At 46.3% G+C, this 17400-nt stretch overlaps 1 protein-coding gene across 4 annotated transcripts in view; it reads right to left on the bottom strand.

Moving 5' to 3' along the window:
• COL26A1 (collagen type XXVI alpha 1 chain) overlaps positions 1–17400 on the bottom strand; it is a 169322-nt gene that overhangs the window by 130384 nt on the left and 21538 nt on the right. For 3 of the 4 annotated variants that reach the window (XM_064394326.1, XM_064394325.1, XM_064394323.1), the window contains exons 2-3: positions 15439–15561; positions 4299–4402 (exon numbers count right to left, since the gene is read on the bottom strand). In XM_064394326.1, coding sequence (XP_064250396.1) covers positions 4299–4402; positions 15439–15561 — 227 coding nt within the window. The remainder of the gene's footprint in view (positions 1–4298; positions 4403–15438; positions 15562–17400) is intronic. The other variant, XM_064394324.1, reaches the window with a different exon arrangement.

The following is a 17400-nucleotide window of genomic DNA, read 5'->3' on the forward strand; positions in this document are numbered from 1 at the left end:
CTCCCACTCTCATCAAATTTTGTCTCGTAATTGCATTTGCTTGCTGATTTTCCTGGCACTGTTGTTCTGCATCTCTCCTCCAGGGACCAAGAAATTTTGTAAACCAGCAGTAAAAATTAAAAGAGTTTTCGTACTTTATCATACCAAGAGCAAAGGCCTCATTTTCTTATGCTGCTTGAAAACTGTAAACACATGGGAATCTTAGGAGGTTTTAAAAATATCAGGATGACAAAAAAGATGCAAATAATAGTTACTAGAAGTAGATCAGAATATTCAGAGAACTGATATGAGGAGGGGGAGATATTAAAAAAAAAAAGTTCTCCAATTAAGCTGTTACTGGAACAAGGCTGCCCAAATTTCCTATCTTACTTGCATTCTTAAGAAATAAATTTAAAAAAAAAAGCTTGGAATCACAATAGCATCACTTTAGAGGTGCTGAGGTTACTCTGGGAGCTGTTTCTTGCCCAAACAGCTAAGCTGTCTACCATCAATCTGCTTCTGGGGTAAATAGGATACTGGCTACTGTCCCAAACTCAAGCAGTACAAACAAACAAGGAAGAAAGCTATGCTATATTTGTAAAGTAAAATAAGACCTCGCCTGGCTGGAGAGCTCCAGGGCAGTGCTGAGCCCCTGAACTTGCTGGGGACACTTTTCCTCTCCCAAGAGGTTGCACTTGCCTTTGAACTTTCAGCCATATAGAAAAAAAGGCAGAGTTGAAATGTCAGCATCATCTTGGATTCAAATCAATCAGCTTGATGCATGATTGCAACGGCTAAACCACTTCACCCCTGCACTGCCCTCATCCATATGTTCTTTATATCAGCAGGCAGCAGACTGGGTGGCTCAGTGCATTCATTTCCTGTCCTGGGCTTGGGCTCCACTTTAAACAAAACAAAAACCCCCTGAAACTGGAAAATAAAAGTTAGTATCTAGTGACAGTTATATTCACCAGACCGGTTTGCATCAAGTCTTTTTCTCCATCCAAGGAAGTTGCCAGAAACCCTTTGGGAAGGCCTGGTACAGCTGGTGGTTTTTGACTGTCAACTCAATGAGCAGGTCACAGCTCTACAACACCAGTAAAGGAACTGGAGATCTTTCAAATACTGACATACCTTGGGCTGAGTAGAAAGCAAGGAAAGGAAGGGTTGAGAAAGCCCCAGGCAGTGTCAGCTTGAAAAAGGAAACAGGTTGGAAATTTACCTCAGTAAATTAATGGCCCACTGAGAGCAAGATCTTCATCCACCTCCCACCTCTAGAGCTGGGCTTCCTCCAGACAGTGCTGCTCTTTATCAGCTCCAGTGCAGGAGTTAGATTTCCAGGATAATTTAAATCCAAAATTGTGCAGCTTTCAGTGTTAATGTAGGTGCCTGTCAGCTGGTGACAAGCGGTTACTGTCTCAAGCTAAACTTACCAGGTGAGGATGGAGACACTTCAATGATTTAATTACATTTAACAGCTTGCTCTAGCAGAGGGGAGTTTTCCCACTGAAGGTGTGTTACAGCAGGGCACTCTCATCAGGAGTCTGTCATACTTTGGGGCTAGACACCCACAGTGAGCTGCTGCTTTTTCTAAGGAAAAGCTGACCTGCCATTTGGGAGATCACAAGTTATGGTATCATAAATAGCTGCAGCCTCTGAATGGCTTCAAATTCTTTCACTTCTTTCCTTGGTTCACCCTCTCCCTGTCCTGTCTTCCCTCATAAAATGCTAAAAGAAATAAATTTTAAAAGGGCAAGGAAGGCTTGATGTAAGGAGAGCTAGTAAAAATAATCTATCTTACAGTGGTTCCCCCAAAGACACTGCTCCAGAACAGCACAAAAAAGGAGCAGATATTAACTCTGCTCACGGGGGGTAAAAGAAGGAATCAATAGATTTATATCATCAGGATGCAAAAGCCACCTTCATCCATGCCCATGCACACACAGCTCCCAGAACTCTTCTGTGTGCTTCATCAATCCATTCTCTGCTGGCTTAATCCATCCCACTGAGGGAATCACACCCTGACTGTTCCAAGACCCGTTAGGAAAGGAAGAGTTTCCCTTCAGTCTCTGGAACCAGGAGATGTTGCAGTGGAAGCTCAGAGCCACTGCAGCTGCTTTGGCAACAGTGGCTGTCACAGAATGGAAGGATTTGCAACACAGCAAGAAAGCAAGCTAAAAATAATACAGGTCCAGGCTGCCTCCAGTCATACCTACCTCACATCAACTTCTAAAGCACCAGCTGCACACACAAGTGAAATGAAATATTGAGAAGGAACCTAACTACCAAAGAAAGATAAAAGCATTTTGAGGTTCTGCCCTGCTAATTCACTGTGGCTTCATCACTGCACTGTTTTTGTTTTGCTTCAGTTTAGTTTTCTGTTTCCTTTTGTCTGCTGTTTCCAGGAAGAACTCACACAGATAAGCATCCCACCCTCTCAGAGGAACCAATCTTGCAGTAGGGGAGAGCACAGAAAAGAAAGAGTACAAAAGGCCTTCTATTGGGTTGCCAAAAACCCTAAAACCTATTTTTAGCCTTTTTTACTTTGATTTCCAAGTGACACTAACATTAAGAATTAACATAAGGAGTAAGTAAATATTTCCATTTTAAAATTGACAGCTTGAAGGACCATGCAGACCACTAGCACCAGTATTTACACTTAAAACTAAGTGGCCTAACCCTGCTGCACTAGAAAGGAGTCTTTTTTATTTTCCTCTTTCATTCAAGGATATGGGACTGTCAGTAGCACCAGATGTTTTAAGGAAAGGAAAAAAAAAATGGTAAAAAGAATCTCACACTTGAAAGTAAGGGCTTACTACTGGCTTTCTTCTCACATCCCGCAGACCATATCCAAGCCCAAAAGAACAGTTCCACCTTTCAAAGTAAGTGTATAAAATTGTCACCTCGTTGCACAGACCTGCTCCTGCGAGGTCGCTGCCGGCTTTCTCAAACCAGCTCATGTTGGCTTTTTGTTTCCACTGAACTCTGCTGAGACAGATCTGGCACTGCAGGGGGGAGCTGGAATCTCTCCTTTGCACCAGCAGCACCACTAAGCTGCAATAACTCACACCTGTCCAAACCTGCAGGCACGAACAGGCTGCACACAGGGGCTCCTCAGGTCACCAGGCACATCCTCAGCTCTGCCACCACCCCCAGCTCCCCTTTCCTTGCAGGGACAGCTGAAAACTCAAGCTGCACAAAGCAGCTTCTCTCTCAGCTCACTTCTTTTAGCATTATGTTAAAATGTAAAGCTCTCTCCTGCAGAATGCAGCTTTGGGTAGTTTTGCCCCTTTGTAAGGCTTTTCTGGAGCTTCTGGGAAGCTATTGTTTCCTCGGGAGCCTGGAGCCAGCTGCTGTCTGCAGCCATCACTCTCTGGGACTGTAACGAGACAACTTCCTCGTCAGAGATTTGCCTGAATTGTGTGATTGGTATTAAGATATCACAGCACAAAGAAAATGAGCACAAACAGCAGACTCAGAGATGCTGGACACCCCCACTGACCCTTCAGCAGTCAGAGACAGGCTGTGTTGACCTGATGCAAATGAACAGAAAACTCCAGGCTTAGTTTCTCCTCCCATTCACAAGCTGTGAACTCTCAAGTCAGGTTCAGCAGATGTCTTAATGCCTAAACCTGATATTTGGTGGAGAACTAGGGCTTGTTTCAAATCCCCAGAAGTGACAGTAGTATGAAATGTTAGGAAGGAAAATGTAAAGCATGCCCTATTGTGATAAAAAAGGAAAATACTTTTTCCTCCTGTTCTGGAAAGTGTTTTCCTCTGAGTGGAGAGAAATGTGCTTTCACATGCTCTGCAACATGAGTGTTACACCAATAAGTCAAGGAGCAGGTAGAAAGGGGAACCAAAGGTATTGATTCACAGCTCTCTGGGAGCACACATTATTTGTGTCCAGACCTTTCAGCCATAAAACGTTCAGAAGCAGCTTCCAGGGACCAGCTTTTATTAGATACAGCAACTGATGGTGACAACAGGGACAGGGAGAAGATAACACACAAAAAGGAGAAAGAATATTTTATGAACACAACAGAGATGCCAAACATGAGGTCATCCCTGATTCCCTTTTCTTTATTTATTCTTTCCCCCTCCCTGTTCAAGCCTGTTTGCAGGCACTCAGAAAGATCTGTTTTCCAAGACCACCTTTCAGATGTGTGTGTGACATTCAGATAACAATGGGGAAGGGAACAGGTGATTTGTTCCTGTGTTTAAGAGGTGTAGGGCATATTGAGGAACAAACCCCAGCTCAAGGCAGCCAGTCCATCCTTGCTGCTCCATAGGGACAGAGGCATTGCTGGATAACTCACCCTCCTCACAGTTGCTCCCTGTGAAGCCAGGACAGCACCTCCACTCCAGCGTGGTCACAGTTCTGTAGGACATTTTGTACGTGGGCCTGATGAGAGTCCTGTAACTAACACAAACAAGGAGTCAGCAGAGCACAGTGACCCACTCCAACAGTGCTGCTGCTAATTCACAGCACATCTTCCCACCTGGATATACCCCAGAGCACCCAGCCAACCCCAGACACAGAAAAAGGAATCATACAAAATATGAGCAAGGATTTATTAGAGTGTGGATGTCATTTAACAGCTTTTATTTTCCTCCTTAAGCCCTCATGCTCTACTGGCTCTTCCCCACACCTCTCCTCCTGCAGGTACCACCAGCAGCTTTGTGGAGATCTCATCACTGCAAAGCCCTGCAAGTAGCAGAGATGATGACTTGTTTCCCACACTCTCCCTTCATGTGGGCTTCTGTGACATGGAGCAGAGGCTGGCAATAGCCTTTCCTCACTCAGCAGTAATAGTTTGCATCTCCCTGGTGCCTTCCTTTTCCCCACCACTCAGACCTGGGATGTACCAACACATCAACATGACAGCTACATCAGGGACCTTCATGGAGCCTTTTCCCAGCTACCTGCCTCAATTCTCCCCCATCTGAAATACTCCTCACACTGGTCACACTCTTCTGGACCACAGCCAAGGCTCTGCAGGACAGTTTGGGAGCTCTGGGAGCAGCACAGCATCCCCAGGGTCCCAATTACAGCCCAAGCACTGCCAAGCCCCTCTGGGAACTGGAGGGTGACCTGCAGACACAGCAGGGCTGTGCAAGGCACCAGTGATTCTGAAGTCAACACAAAACAGACAGTTGCATAAGTGACAACTTTTCCTTTAAAACAGCAGCTCGTCAAAGCTGGCAACTCAGAGTTTTCCCAGTACACAGCCAAACAAGTCACTGCTGCTATTCATGAAGCTAAAAGCAAACACAGAAGTTGTACTCTACAAGTTCCCCTCAAAATTCCTACCCTTATTTAACAGCCAAAAGAATTTGGCACACACAGGGAGAGTCTGAAGCTTTGGGATTACAGTGTTGCAGGCTGCAGTTTATGCTTGTCTCTCCAAGCCAGGCAGACACAAGCCCTGAGCACCCTGTCCCTAGGGAAGAGGCTCCTCCTGCTGAGAGCCAGAGGAGACAGAGACAGCCCCAGGCTCAGCTGGGCACAGGGGGAAAACAGAGCTGGAGGTTGCATGAATCTCATCCAAAACTGCTCAAGGGGAGGCAGGTGTACACCCAGGACAGCACTGCAGTGGCTGGTGGCTGCTCCAAAGAGCAGTAACAAAGGCTTGCCAGGAGAGGCTGCCCATGTGTGTCTTGGAAAGAAGAGAGCAGCTCAGTCGTGGTTAGCAGTCTTTGGGAAGCTAATTTCTCAGGAAACTGTTTGCTGATGATTTGTGCCAGCTGCCAAACACAGAAACTAATTTCTGCTATAGCCACTGGAGAGGGTGGGCTGCACAGGGCTGCCTGCCCTGGGAACAGCCTTACCCAGAGACAGGAGAGCAGCACAGCCTCCTGAGAACATGATGTCCTCAGCCTTGGAGCTGCCAAAAAGCCCACCAGCCCCTGTTAATACCCACAGCTGTGATCCAGGCACTTGGCTGGTGTGGGCTGCACAGAACCAGCTCATCCCATCTATTTCTTTGCTCTTCTGCATCCAGTGGTGTTCAGGAGCCGTGTGAGTTTAAGGACTTGCAGCACGCTGATGTAGGTAGACCTTCAGTGCTTTTTCACAAAGAGACCAAAGGCACAAAGACTCTTGCTGAGGGTCTCTCAGAATAGCTCTGGCAAAGCCCAGGAATTGAAGCCAGGTCTCCCAACTCCCAGTCCTGGCGTTGGACTCCAGACACGTTTCCACACGTAAGCCCCAAAGCATCAGTCAGAAGTTCATGACTTTGTCACTAACACCACAGCTGGATTTGACCTTCAGATGAAAGTCTCAGCCTTGTTACCAGTGTCCAGAGCCAGCGTGTCTCCAACCACACCGTGATTTTAAAACCATGTTTCTGCCAACACCAAGATGTTAAAACTCTTTCAAACTTCATTATGAAGTGTGGAGAGTGGCTTGAGCCAGACTGGAATTTTGGCAGCAGTTCTGTGTCGGGGAAGTAGCTCTAGTTTAATCCTCAAATGAGGGAGGACTTCTCAGGGCAGGACAAGCGTGGAGCTCAGCTGTCACAGTCTACCACCCACCCTGAACTCCCTGGAAGTTTCCTGACGTGTGCAGCTCTGTTCTGTTCATTGTGCACTCAGGCATCTGAAGTGGGCCCAGCTTACAAGTCCAATTTGTTCTGGAGTTGCTCTGTTCTTCATTGCATCATTTTTCCTCAATTCTGTGACATGGCACCAAGGTCTGCTGTGACCTATGCCATCATATCATGCAGATTTGTGACTTCTATTCCAGGAGGGGAGCACAGAAAGCACCTTTAGCAAAGCATCATCACCATCTGATACTTGTAGTGTTGCAACGGAAGGAAATTTTAAAAATATATGGAAAAGGAGAGGGAAGGAAGATACCTGTTAAAGATCAGAAGCCCCTGAATGAAAATGTGTGGAAAACACAAGAGGCAGAAAAAAGGATTGGTAGCAAAATAGGGAAGCCTTTCCCTTGGATGTCACTTAAGCCACAAACACTGGCACAGAAATCTGCCAAAGCAGAGGGGAAGAAGTTTGGAGGAGCCACAACCTTGCCCTGCTCTGCTCCTCAGGAAGCCCAAGGATGTGCCCAGCACACAGCTCCCTTCAGCAGGAGAACTCCAAGCACTTCATGGAGGAGCAAACTACCAGGGTCTGCCACTCCACTGCAAGAGTCAGGAGTCATTTCCAGGGATTTTGCTGAGGCTTCACCTCAATATCCCAGGGAGTGGGGAACTCCCAGGGAAGAGCCCAGAAAGCTGAAGCAGCTGTTCCTAGAGCAGAGCCAACACATGGCTGTCCTTGGAGCAGCCTGATCCCTGTAGGATGAGCTACACGAGCTTGTCCACATGGAATTATCATTTGGGAAACAGCATCTCTTGCTTGTGGCTCTAAGTGACTGCCAAGGAAGTGGTAATCTGGGGAAGGAGCATGAGCTGACTGATAAACTGATCTAGGGGCATGAAGCTGTAAGTACTGGGGAGGTCAGGACACACCAAGGGATGGCAGCCAGTGAGTTTCACTCCTCAGCACACAAGGATGTGTCTCCCTTGTTTTCAAGGAAGTGCCACTGAACACAACGGGGCAGACATGACACAAGGAAAGGGAAGAGTGCCACATTCCTGGATCAAAGCCTCAAAAATCAGGTTAAAAGAGACAGGATGATCTCTGCCATGACCCAAGCAGGACAGCCTGTCACTCACAGGAAATACCTTCACCCTTTCTGGATTTCCTCTGCCCATTGACACTCACAAACAAAGCTGTTTGTGCACAAAGACCACAGAGAAGGAAGGTGTGAAACTCGTTTCCACATCACAAGAGAAGGTTTTGTTACTCTGATTCATTCAGCCATTGCAGTTTGTGCCGAAGGAGACCTCAGTGACCCTCAGAGGCTTCTATTGATTTTTATTCAAGCCCCAGGTTGGAAGTTTCACCATCACTTACTGATGGGGTTCAGGATTACAAGATGAATGAACTTGCCTTTTTGACTGGCAAAAAGTCCAGAAACCAAGGAATCCAAGCTCTGGCTTGCTTGCTTCTCTCATGGCAATGAAGTCAGGTATCAACCCAGAGGGTCCAACCCCATCCATAAAACTGCCATATTGTCTGCCAGGGACCCTCATCTTCATTCCAAAAAGTCCATCAAAAGGCATTCAGGACATAGCTCCTGGTAGTTCCTATAACTCTTGGTACCAATGCCCTGATTTACAGGCATGCCAAACCCTACAACTCCCACACAAAATCAGAGTGTTCTGAAATCAGATTTCAAAACCATCAAGTTAAGTAACTGTATCTCAAAGCACTTGGAAAGAAGGAAAGTTTAAGAGCTCAGAGAAACTATCAAATATATATTTGGTTCTCAATACCACCACGCCCACACAGACCATCATAACCATCTTCTCCAAGCCTAGCAGACACTGATTACACCAGGCAGCTCCTCTGTGTGACACAGACACAACTTCACCTCAAACCAGTGCCACAGCTGATGCAGGGACAAGAAGCACCTTTGCCATCACATTTGCACTCCCAGGCATGGCAGAGACCATCACTGTGAATCAGAGCTGTGTTCTTTCTTCCTGCAGCCCCAGCTTTTCCAGCTTCCCTACCACAAACACAGTAGTTCCCCAGGGAACAAAATAACCAGAGGAGCTTCAAATATGCCCCTGCAGACACCAGATTAAACAAAAAACAACCAACCTGCAGCTGCAGGAGTGTTGGAGCTCATTGTGTCTTCTGCCTCTGCCAAGGGGAAGGAATAAGACTTTGTTTAGCTCTGAACACATCTGGTTCAAACAACTTAGCAAAAGTCTAAACCCAGGAAACAAACCTGCCATGCCCTGCTGTCCACAGCAATACTTGACAGTCTCTCAGTCCCAAGAAAAAAGGCCAAGGACACAGAGACAGATGTTTCTATGCCACCACAGAGTAATCATCAGCTCCTGCCTTTATTAACAATCAGATGTCAGTGCTATTGCAGAGCAGCACTGAGAAGGGAGGAGGAGTGCTCAGAGAATGTCTGGGCAAGATCAAAAGGCCTCAATCAGCAGCCTGAGCACAACCCCTGTAACAGGTGACCCTCCACCTGTGCCCAGGCAGCACCACAGAGCCATTGTTCAAAGCTGAGAATGCCCCTTTGTGCTACAGCTCTGATCCTACACACCCAGAGCCTCTGTCTGTCCCACCATAGGAGCACTGCTCATCCTGCATTTATACCCCATGTGTGCTTCAGAGAGCAGATGCCTTTTTCCAAGCACATTTCTCTCCAAGATGTGGAGTTGTAAGGGAATTAAACACATAAAAGGGTTTATGTGTAACAGGACTTCAAATAGCAATCCTAATGCACTGGAATAAGCTCTGGGATTTATTATTCAATTGACTGGAAAGCAAGAAAGAGAGAAGGATTTCCCTGTGGCATTACTAGTTCTGAAACTGAGGGGAAACATCATCTACAGGCCAATCTCCTGGGTGACAGATCCCCAACTTCTCCTACTGACCCTGTAGCAACAGAGTTTTCAAAAGCACAGAAGACCAAATTGGATGAGGCTGCAGAATTCCTTCTTTGTTATTCTACAAACTAGCTTGTAAAATCCCTCCGGGAGAGTAATGTGTTCAACTTAAATGAAAAGAACAAAAAAAAAAAAAAAGAAAACCCAGCATTCAAAAACACCAAACAAGAATGATCCATGCAAGATGTGTAGCCTGCTTACATGAAATGCACAGAGTATTTGTGATAAGCCAAAGCAACTACAACACTGAAACAAAAAATCAGGCAGTGACAGGCAGCTGGGAAGGGCATCACAGCCCAGATTTGCTCTGCTCAAGAACACTCTTCCTGCCATTTTTCCCATCTCTGAGTGAAGTTTAAAGGCAACAGATGAATAAATTAATGTTTGGAGTTTTAGTGATTCTTATCAAAGTAAGAGACCAGGTAAATGCATCCCCGTACAAGCCAGCTGTGGGTTTCATGGAAAATCTTCACAGTGTCTGAAGGCAGAAATGCTGCAGAGACAGGTGGCTCAAAAGCTGAAGTGAGACAGCTCTGTGACCACAGAGTACAGCAAAGATAATAAAAACTCACACAGCCTTGCTGGGAACATTCATTTTCAAGGATGGGACAAGTAGGAGAGGAGCTGGAATATCCCACCACAAATGAACATTTCCAGAGATGAGATGGGGATTTTCAAGGCAACAACAGTTTGAAGCAGAAAGTGTTTGTCTTCTGAAGGCTGTAACAGCACATGATCTGCCAAGGCCATTCATCCCATCCATTTACCTCCCAAGACACTCCTTTACTGACCACAACAATCATACACAAACATTCTAATCAAAAGTAGGCTGGTTTTAGCCAACTAGAGTATAGCAAGAAGCTGCTCTATTGTGTCATAAAACACAGTAAGACAAAAGCAGCTCTGTTTCCATCTGACAGGTGAGATGGCACTGCTGGTCTGAAGGCACAGGAGGTCACAAAAGCTCCAGAAACTCAAAGCAGGTCTCAAATCCTGGTCTGGCCTTCAAGACCACCCTTCTGAGTGAGTCTTGAGGAGTGCAGTGTCCCACGCAGGGCAGGACTGAGCATCACCCTGCAGCTGCTGTAGCAAAAGGATTGCTGAGGAGAAGGGTTACAATTTGGATGCCTGGGTTTATCAGGCTGGGGAGAACCATCCAGGCAGCAGAGAACCAGAGATTAGGCTCCCATTGACCCCCCAAGGTAGGGACTTTGTGCCTTCTTTCAGACAGACAAATGGCACAGGAGTTTGAAGCATTCAGCCAGGTGCTGCCCGTGCACCAGGAGTGTGACATGGCAAGGGCACAGCCTGCAGCACACAGGAGCTGAAGCCTTCATTGCACAAATGGAGAGAGCTCAAGAACAGATCTGCTGAGGGAAATCCTTCAGCCAAGACTGCTCCAGAGCAACTCAGCACCCAAGCTAAATAAAGAGCCTGGGGCTAAGGGCAAGAACAGAGCAGCTCATCCCAGCCCAGCCCAGCCAAGATGACAAGACTCCTGCTAAAGCAGCTTCCCAGGAGCAAGTGAATGGACAGCAAGGACATCTCACAGCCAGGGCTGCAAGGCTGGGATCACAGATCCTCCACTGCCAAAGGCCTGACCCTGACCTGCAGTTTGTGCAGTAAGAGAAAGAAACCCAACAGGAATGAATGGGAGACAGGAAAGGGATTAAATCCTGTCTGGCCCCACTGATGTCTACTCATAAGCAGAGTCTGTGTAGCAGAGAGCCCCTCTCAGCTGTCACCACGAGTCTGAGAGATGCCTTTTTCCTTGGCTGACATCCCTTTTGCTAGTGAGCAGCCTGATAAGGGGTGCTGGCAGAATGAAAGCTCTCCCAGATATGGCTGACTCCTGTAAACAAGGAGATGAAAACAGTTTGTTACAAATCACAGCTGGGAGAAACACTAGAAAGGCAAAATGGTGCCAATACCTTGCTGACACATTGCATTGCTTACAGTCACATAGAACACTTTGTGCTCTTCAATTCAAGCTCAGGCACCACAAACCTCCCTGGAGAAGAATAGGAGAAGAGCAAAAGACACTTTAAATTTACTTTTTTAGCAAAAGAAAAGCAGATATATTTCTATTACCTGAACAACCACAGGGATATAGAGAGCAAGAACATTTTTAGCCACCACCAGACCTGGAACAAGCCTGACCTTGCCTGAAGCTAGATTTCCAGAAATCCCAAAAAGAGGCACTGGTACAGACAAGGTAAGGAGGAAACAGAAACAAATAGGGCATCCAGGCTGAGTTTTGTGCTTTGTTCATCTTCTGCAGGGATTTTCAGAGACCTGTGAATGGAAGTTGTACAGCTTGGTGCTGATAAACTCTTACAAGCCCCTTCAAAGCCAGTTTTTTAACAGGAAAGGCATTACACTGCCTTGTGACTTTGGGAACTGTTTTTCTTATTTCTATTTCATCTCAAAACAGGAGATGGGGTTTACCTGAATTAGGAGAGATTGGCAGTTCCTAAAAAGACAATACTCATTTTGGTGACAGAGGAGGAAAAAGTATTTTTTTTAAAAAAAAGTAGTTTTAGAACTTCAGCTTGACTCCAAGAAAAAAAGAAAGCCACTTCAGGCATCCCTATAGGCTGGCAACAAAACAGTGCTAGGCTGCTGTGTGCTCAGAAAGCAACAACAAACCACATAACCTGGCTCAGGGTACCAAACATTGCCACAGCAGTCACACGTCACAAGAGTCATCATTTTCAGCAGCTGTTTTCATTCTCTTATCAAAGTCAGGTGCATTGCTGAAAACAAACAACCACTTCTAGAGCTTGTGTTGATCTATTGGAAGGAAGGAGGGCTCTGCAGAGAGACTTAGATCGGTTGGATGGATGGGCAGAGTCCAACAGTATGAAGTTTAATAAGTCTAAGTGCCGAGTTCTGCATTTTGGCCACGAAAAATCCCCTACAGCATTACAGGCTGGGGACGGTGTGGCTGGATAGTGTTCAGGCAGAAAAGGACCTGGGGGTGCTGGTTGACAGCCGATTGGATATGAGCCAGCAATGTGCCTTGGTGGCCAAGAAGGCCAACGGCATCCTGGCCTGCATTAGGAATTGTGTGACCAGCAGGAGCAGGGAGGTCATTCTCCCCCTGTACTCGGCACTGGTGAGGCCACATCTTGAGTACTGTGTCCAGTTCTGGGCCCCTCAGTTTAGGAAGGATATTGAGATACTTGAGCGTGTCCAGAGGAGAGCAACGAGGCTGGTGAGGGGCTTGGAAAACAAGCCCTACGAGGAACGTTTGAGGGAGCTGGGGTTGTTTAGCCTGGAGAAGAGGAGGCTTAGAGGTGATCTTATTGCTCTCTACAACTTCCTGAAGGGAGGTTGTAGACAGGTGGGGGTCGGTCTCTTCCACCGGGCAGCAACTGACAGAACAAGGGGACACAGTCTCAAGCTACGTCAGGGAAGGTATAGGTTAGATATTAGGAAAAAAATTTTCACTGAAAGAATAATAAAGCACTGGAATTGTCTTCCCAGGGAGGTGGTGGAATCACCATCTCTGGATGTGTTTAAAAAAAGACTGGACATGGCACTTGGTGCTATAGTCTAGTTGAGATGTTAGGGCATAGGTTGGACTTGATGATCTTAGAGGTCTCTTCCAACCTCATGATTCTGTGATTCTAAAAGATGTCTTGGCTGGGGTTAACTTATCCAACAGCCCATTCAACTCTCAAGATCTCAGATCCCACCTTTGTTATTACTCTTTCTTGGGGCTCTCCCTTTCAGATGGTGGCAGTAGGGGAAATTATCAAGGACCTGTTTTACCTCTGATGATAAGTGGATGAGTTCCAGAATTTTGTCAGCAGCTTTCTGAGAGGTCCTTGGGAAAGAGGTGCAGGGTCTTTCTCTACTTTATGCAAGAATGTCATACAATATGTGCCTAGAGGCATGCAGGCATTTCCCTGGCAGGGTTCCATCCTCTTGTCCTGCATTTCCTCCCAGCCCAAAGGGAACAGAGCATTGATGTCCTCCCATCTCTTCAAGAAGGTTTCTCCATAGTGATCATCTTCCAAAAATGCAGCTCCTGTTAGCTGAGCTTTCACCAGCTGAGATCTTGAATATTTAATAACCTCAGCTTCTTTCCAAGATATTTTCACACAGAAAGAAAAATTGAGATGTCTTCTGCTGTTCTGCATTGTCTCCAAACAATTGGACTCATCAGGCAAACAAACCAAACTACATTTGAAACTGAAAATGTTCCATGAACAATGTCACAACAGCACACACTACTCCTAAAGTCTCTGGGTTAATGTAAGAATCAATGGCATCAATCAACTGCAGGGGCCCACAAAAAGAATTTTTACTAATAACACGATCAAATGTTTGGTTCTTATGAAACTCCAGTTGTGTCAAAAACGAAAAATATCTAAGATTTTTGGCATGTTTAGGAGACAAGGTGAAAGCTCACAAGTTTCTAATGACAATTATGTGCCTAAAAAGCCTGGGAAATTAAAAGGCTTCAACAGAAGTTTGGCCATGACAGTGTAAAATATGAAGTGTTTCAACCACAGCCTTGCATAAAGACAAAAGAGACACCAAAGCAGATATATTACAAGTAAAAAAACTGAGACTGACCACTGGCCAAGTGGAAACTGGAGAACCAACAATGGGAACAGCCCCACACAAGATGTGAATTCTAGATGAAGTGTCACAAGAACAAGGAGGTGGGGCTCAGTCTGCAGTCACCTTCTGGCCAGGTTATCAACTACAGGAGGACCTCAACCAGTGCCCTGTGGGTGAATTGGTAAAAATAACAATAAAATGAATGAATTCTGTGAGCTAAGTTATGGCTTGTCCATTTGGGAAATTGTTTTAGAAGCTAGGTGCAAATTTAGAGCACAATGGCTTTTTTGCCCCAATTCCCAGATGGGTGGGTAGTACTATTCTGCTCTGAGAATGCCTTTCAGAGAAGGCAAAGCACAACAATGCAGACATTTTACTGAAAGGTGGTAGCTGGGGACAGCTATTTCACACTTTTTTTTCCCCTTCTTACATGTAGGTTCCAAGACTGTAAATGTTCAAAAGGCAAAGCAGGCTCAGGGCAAGTTTTTGACATGCAGCTGTTTTTAAGCTTTGTTTCTTGTCTGAGGAGAGGGCATTCTGTTTTGATCTGTCTTTAATGGGTACTGAAATCCAGGAAGTCTAAAGAAATTCCACCCCGAAAGATACAGGGAACATTACCTCTGTCCCCCATTGCCCATAAGGGATTTGATCACAGCTTTCCGGTGTATGTGATCAATATTGCCCCTACAGCTCTGAGTATGGGGACTTGATACCAGCAAGTCCCACAGAACCACTGACCCAGCACCCTGTCCACTCACTCTGAACATTTATCTGCTTTCATGCCTGACCAGCAGCAGCCTCCTGTGTGGAGAAGCACAAACTAGCACGACAGCCTGAGCTAAACTGTTTCACATAACTTGTCCTGACCCTGATGTCTTTGAATTGAACTATCTGTCCCCAGGCTGAATTTGCTCCCCTTTTGTAAATGTAACTGATGTTGTCACATAATTTCTACAATAGAAGTTGCTGAATGAAAGAAAAGAACTTTATGTTTCAAGCATCTTGTGTAAGATCGTATCACCCAAATAAATAGGCATTAGGAAGGTGGACAATATATATTAGACAGGGGGCTCATGTAAACATTTCTGTATAAAAGATGTAATATTTTACCCCTCAGTGTGCTTGATTTGTGGTAACCTCCACCTTGCACAGAATAAACAATGTCTCCTTTCTAAATTAGACCTGGCTGTGTTTAGGGAGCTCCTAAAACTGGAAACAATGCTACACTTACCTTCACCTGTGATTTCCCTGCAGTTATCACCAGTGGTGTTCTTCAGTCACAGCACCCCAAGCCAGGACATCCCACCTGACCCTCAGCCCTCTCTGCAGCCCTCACCAGCCAGCCAAGCCAAGGGGAAGGGCAGGAGGATTGGGCAGCATGAGACATGAAGATTTTTACCTGACTAAGTTGGCACAAGGTCCTGGCCAGCGGCAGCTCTGATAAACTCTCTGGATCACCGTTTCTGACCCGTTCTGCACCTGGCAGGAGACTGTCCTTGTGACTGTGTAGTGGCACCAGTGCCTGCAGAGAGAGAGGACACGTTAGTGAGCCCCCGTGAGACAGCCAGGGAGCCAGCACACACCAGACTGCAGGAAAAACAGACCAAGAATCTGTGGGTGGGGTGGTTTCTTCTGCCAGCCACAGCCAGGCTAACTTGCAGTCTTCACTTCTCACCCCACCCTCTCCTTCCAAGAGCAGCAGAAAGATTCCCATCTCCTGCCAACCTGAACCACAGATCCAGTAATGCCTCTTGCTTGGTTGTCGGAGGCCAGAATTTTACAGTGCATAATTTAATTCTGTGACTTATCAGAAACAATAGAACTTGGGGAAAAAAAAAGACATGTTCCAAATCTCCTGATAGTCAGCTCCCATTGTACTGGTCTTAATTCCACCCTGCTTGTTATGGTATCATTCCCCAGCCTCCCACCATTCGAACAACAGCAGAGAAGGAAAACTCTGCTTTTTGGTGTGGTGGAGTTCTCTGTCAGCAGGGCTCAAACAAGTTGGGTGCTGAACAAGTCCTGTTATTGTCCTGTTGATGTTACTGCCTAAAAATGGGCAAGGGAAAATGCAGGGGAGGGAGGGATGAGTGTCTCACACTGTCTCAAGAGAGAGACAGACCCCTCACTGCAAGGTATGTGAGACAGAAGGAACTGCAGTGTCAGCACAGGGAATTTAGGGAACCAAAGATCCTTCAGGGACCTTCTCTGAAAAAAAAAAAAAGTTTTACGTTCCAGTGACATGCTTGAGGGGATACAAAAAATTTCCCCCTCGCAAGCATTGCTCATTTTGCCAAATACTGGTTCACGTTTTTGTGAATATTTTGGTGTGGAATATTTTGTGATGTTTTTGTACATCAGTGTAGTTAACAGGTTTGAAAGCCACTTTCCTACTGACTGGGGACCAGAACTGGGGTCACCGTGGGACATGGAGACACCAGTTTGTGCTCCAAAACACACCCAGTGCTTGTGTAAGCATTCCCTGCTGAACCAGAGCCACAGTCCTGGCTCCTCATCTATCTTAAAGCAAGAGCCCTCAATAGAGCTGATCCCTTCAAGCACCACAGTGACTCCCCAACCTTGCACACCAAAAATCAAAGTGGAAATGCACCTGCACATCTCCTTCTCCTTCCCTAAACCACCTCCTCTACGTCAGCTTGATTCCCCCAGAACATGCCATTTGCAGCATTTGTTGGTTTTTTTCCCCTTTTTGCATTCCCCTCCCATCTCCACAGGAATCCCTGCTCTCTGGATAGCTCCCATCTCCATGAATAGGAGGCACACATGCCAGGACCACATGGGGCCAGCGGGCTGCTCGCTGACCCTTGGGCTACAGCCGGCCGGGAAGGCTGGGACACCCAGGGAGGGGTGGCTCTGTGCCAGTGCCACCAGCCCGGCAGCAGGGACAGGGCTCAGCCTGCAGCTTTCCCTGAGACACTGCTCCTGCTCCCCACAAAGCCCCTGGATTCCTCAGCAGGGAGTGTGCACTGTGGGCACACCTGAGGGGAGCCCGGGTGGGCAGGGAGGTCTTTCAGAACCACTTATCTCAAGTTTGTCTGAGGTATGTAAACAGGGATCAGGCACTGGAGTACCCAAATGTCTCTACTGACATCTGCAGCATCAAAACAAGGGGGGGGAAAGATAAAGTTAATGAAGCTTCAGATCACATGATGGCATCAGATCCTTTAATGGGCTCGATAGAACTTCCACACAAAGTTTAGGGAGAAGGACCAGCAGAAGCAACAGGAGATAAAGGCTGAAAATATGATAATTCAAAGTAAAGTTTTCTTTTACCTTTCACATGCACACTTGGTGCAATCAACCATTTGGTCTGTCCAAGCCTTAGTCATGAGGTTTGTCC

This window comes from Passer domesticus, chromosome 19 (assembly GCF_036417665.1).
Source record: "Passer domesticus isolate bPasDom1 chromosome 19, bPasDom1.hap1, whole genome shotgun sequence".
In the NCBI taxonomy this organism is placed as follows: Eukaryota; Metazoa; Chordata; class Aves; order Passeriformes; family Passeridae; genus Passer; species Passer domesticus.